This window comes from Ceratotherium simum, chromosome 27 (genome assembly GCF_057802395.1).
Source record: "Ceratotherium simum simum isolate JZ-2026a chromosome 27, ASM5780239v1, whole genome shotgun sequence".
In the NCBI taxonomy this organism is placed as follows: Eukaryota; Metazoa; Chordata; class Mammalia; order Perissodactyla; family Rhinocerotidae; genus Ceratotherium; species Ceratotherium simum.
The window spans coordinates 19,503,776-19,505,038 of record NC_141926.1 but is presented as its reverse complement, the minus strand read 5'-3'; the positions used below and the strand labels follow the sequence as shown (position 1 = coordinate 19,505,038).

Sequence of the window (1,263 nt, the reverse complement as noted above, 5' to 3'; positions counted from 1 at the left end):
GATTGCTGTTTTTACCCCCTCGCGTCCAAGGCGCAGCCGGCGAACCCCATCCCCCCCAGAGCGCCTCCCCCGCAGCTTCGCCCGTTGGCCAGAAATTTTCCAAAAATCTCCACCCCTAGGCTGAAAACCCAGAAACAAGTTTTGTGCCAAGGAGGGGAGGAGAGGAGTTGGAGCAAGGCAAGCGGAGTTCCCCGCTCCACCGTGCCCCCCCACCCCGCCCAGCAGCCCGCGCCTCCTGCCCGGGGCTCCTCGCCCTGGGGACAGCTGGCAGCCCCCCCGCCGACCAGACACAAAGCGGCTCAATCCGAGCGGCGCGGGGGCGGGGGGACGCCCAGCCAGGGCTTTCCTTCCGCTGTTCGCCTTCTGCCTGCTCATGAGGACCCAGCTGACATCTCGTCCGGCTTCCACGACCCGCCCCCCTCTCACCCGCAACCCCCAAAAAAAGAACGACCCAGACCCCCCAGCCCCCAGCCAGGCCAGACCTGCCTCGTAGGCAGCCGGCTGAGAAGGCGCCCCTGGAAGGGGAAACTGACACCCTGTCAGGGTCCGCCCTTCCCCTCCCCGCCGCTGCACCAGACTCTCCTCTCCCACCCCAGAAGTTGAGGGTCCCTCCGCCCGGCCTCCCGCGCTCCGGCCACCGGGACACTCGAGACCCCGGGAAGATGGCGAGGAGGAGCCGCCACCGCCTCCTCCTGCTGCTGCTGCGCTACCTGGTGGTCGCCCTGGGCTGTAAGTTGCTGGGGTCCCTCCACCCTCCCGCTCTCTCCTGCTGGGACCAGCTCCCCGAAACCTCCAGCGCCTGCACGCGGCGCTCGTGGAGAGCTGTCTCCGGGGCTCTGGGCTGAGGGTCTGCGGCGGGGCATCTGACTTGGCGCCCAGCGAGCGGGCAGGCTCGAGGGCGGGAGGCTGGTGTCTTCGGTTTATTGTAAATAGCATCTGATTTTGTCATTTCTAGTTAGAGAAAATTAACGGTGCACACCAGTAGGTTCTCGTCTTCTTGCAAAGTTGGGTTAAGTTTTCAAAGACACAGGGACGTGAACAGAATGCAAAACTCACTAACTAGTTATAAGATGCTAAGACCCCAAGATGGCATCGCTCGGAGGCAGGCGCCGGCCACACTCGAAGTACCAGAGGAGGGGGCAGTGTTCGAGTTTTCTTGGCTTCCGAGGGCCCCAGTTGTGCCGGCAATACGCAGTGCACTTGTGGGGCGGGGGGTGGGGGAATTCGTGGCTGCTGGGCCAGAATTACTTTTATCCTCTCCAC

The 1,263-nt window shown here is 63.8% G+C and overlaps 1 protein-coding gene across 1 annotated transcript in view; it reads left to right on the top strand.

The window, feature by feature from the left end:
- The first annotated feature begins 253 nt into the window (after positions 1–253).
- The window catches only part of JAM2 (junctional adhesion molecule 2), a 61,883-nt gene continuing 60,873 nt past the window's right edge, over positions 254–1,263 (top strand). The window contains exon 1 of the mRNA XM_087418187.1: positions 254–729. Coding sequence (XP_087274313.1) covers positions 663–729 — 67 coding nt within the window. The 5' untranslated portion in view covers positions 254–662. The remainder of the gene's footprint in view (positions 730–1,263) is intronic.